Raw genomic sequence first — 1,953 nt, forward strand, 5'->3', positions numbered from 1 at the left:
CTCAGTTTACATTGAAAACTTGTCAACAATGATTCTGAGGAGATTTAACATTCCAGAAGAAAGTGAGTATGAGATCAGAAGACCCACTTATCCGACCGGATGCAGTTGCTCGAGTTATAGCAAGCAAGGCCAAAATCGACAGAGTCATGAAAGATGACAGAAGTACCCGAAGCCTAGTTGTTCAATCAGAAACGAGATAAAGATACAAAAAAGTAAGTCGACAAGAAAAAAGTCAACTTGAGGGAAGATCAAGTCCTTCGGCATCTCAAATCATATCGTGTCCAAAAGTTCCCCCCAACAATTACTTAGTGTTGACAATCATACTATCTCGGTGGACCGAACAAGTCCTACTGAATTGAAGCCAATCGAGATCAGTCAATCAAAAAAGCCAACTAAGAACTGATCCTATCAAGCTAGTCATACAAACTCAGACAAAAGGGTCAAAGAACAGTGGAGCGATACACACATACTTGTAAAATAATACCTAGAATATTATGTACAGAACCCATTAAAGCATTGACAAAGATATAACATCACCATAATGCCTTATCTCACTAAAAAATAAGGAAATCATCTCATGTACTAATGGGGGAGATACACCCGATTTTAGAAAAAAAAAATCAGAAAAAGTCAATACTATTAATAAAATTTAATGTTCACTATTCAATCTTCTGATTCTCTCTCTCTCTCTCTCTCTCTCTCTCTCTCCACGCTATATTGATATATTGATTGGGGTGTGATCAGCGACAAATCAGGATTCAACACTCAATATTTTGAAAATATAGATTTACAGGAGAGTTCCAGCGAACAAAACATCCAACAAGCAACCAAGCTAACTAAGGTTTCCAGACAAATACTAAACTACTGAATTTCATAATATCCAAACCAAGATCAAACATAACAGAACATAAAAATAACGAAATCATAAAACAGAACCAAGAAGAACTAAAGCGTACCACAACACCGTAATCGGTCCTCCGTCTCTTCCCATTGAGCAGCACCCTTCCCGACAACACAACATTTCTCCCCAATCTCCCTGCAACCAAAATCAAAACATCCTATCAATTCTCCCTCCCTAGGTCACCAAACTGCATGCGATCGACAGCAAAGAAGCAGCACCTGCTAAGGAATCGAGAAGAGTGGATTTGCCGGAGCCAGATGGACCCATGATGGCCAACAAGCGGCCTGGCAAGGCATAGCCGCTGAGCCCTTGGAGCAGCTTCCTCGCCGACTGCCGGCCGCCGGGATTAGCCACCACCGCCGTCAAGTCTTCCCACACCAAGATCGCACCGGGGTGCTCTGGCGCTTCCTTCTTTCCAGCCATTTCGCCCTCTTCGAGTTCGCCGATCGATCGGTGAGGGATAGTTGTAGATATATGGGCAGTTGGAGGATGGTCTTGGTCCACTGCATTAATGGCGGGAAACCCACCACAGTGTGGAAGCGAAGCCTTTTTACAGTGATTTTTACCGGGAGAATGAGAGTGGTCAGTCGAGCGATGGAGCGCCCACGCGTCAGGGGTTGTCTGGGTGTCTGCATACGATTAGTACAATTCTTGAGTTTTCGCCTTTTAACCATTCAAATTTTTAAATATAACAAATTTATCCTCCTAACTAAAATTTTACCAATTAACTAGTGATGTAAATGGCCGAAGCTGTCTGGCTCAAGCTAGGCTTAATAAGTGGCTCGTGAGCTCAACTCCATGAACTTATAATTCGAGCTCAAGTTAGTCCCAGCTCGACTTTTTAGCTTTCGTTAAAAAAATTTTTTTGACATAAAACACTCAAAATCTATTAAATTTGAAGATTTTTCTTTAAAATATTTAAAATTTTTTAAAATATTATTTTATATTTTAGATTTAGTGATTGATTATTATTTCTTTTCTAATGGCTTACTATATTTATTATTTTAGTATAAAACTAATTTCAATTAATATTATATTTTCTCTTTTATGAT

The 1,953-nt window shown here is 39.5% G+C and overlaps 1 protein-coding gene across 1 annotated transcript; it reads right to left on the reverse strand.

Annotated features, from left to right (window-relative positions):
* Positions 1-718: 718 nt before the first annotated feature.
* Positions 719-1,498, reverse strand: LOC110037192 (ABC transporter G family member 12-like). The gene is made up of 2 exons (XM_020741778.1): positions 1,120-1,498; positions 719-1,036 (listed from the first exon to the last, which is right to left on the reverse strand). Exons 1-2 carry the CDS (start codon positions 1,322-1,324, stop codon positions 837-839), a joined length of 405 nt encoding a protein of 134 aa, XP_020597437.1. The 5' UTR covers positions 1,325-1,498; the 3' UTR covers positions 719-836.
* Positions 1,499-1,953: the final 455 nt, after the last annotated feature.

The sequence above is a fragment of the Phalaenopsis equestris genome, unplaced genomic scaffold (assembly GCF_001263595.1).
Source record: "Phalaenopsis equestris unplaced genomic scaffold, ASM126359v1 Scaffold216587, whole genome shotgun sequence".
NCBI classification, from domain to species: Eukaryota; Viridiplantae; Streptophyta; class Magnoliopsida; order Asparagales; family Orchidaceae; genus Phalaenopsis; species Phalaenopsis equestris.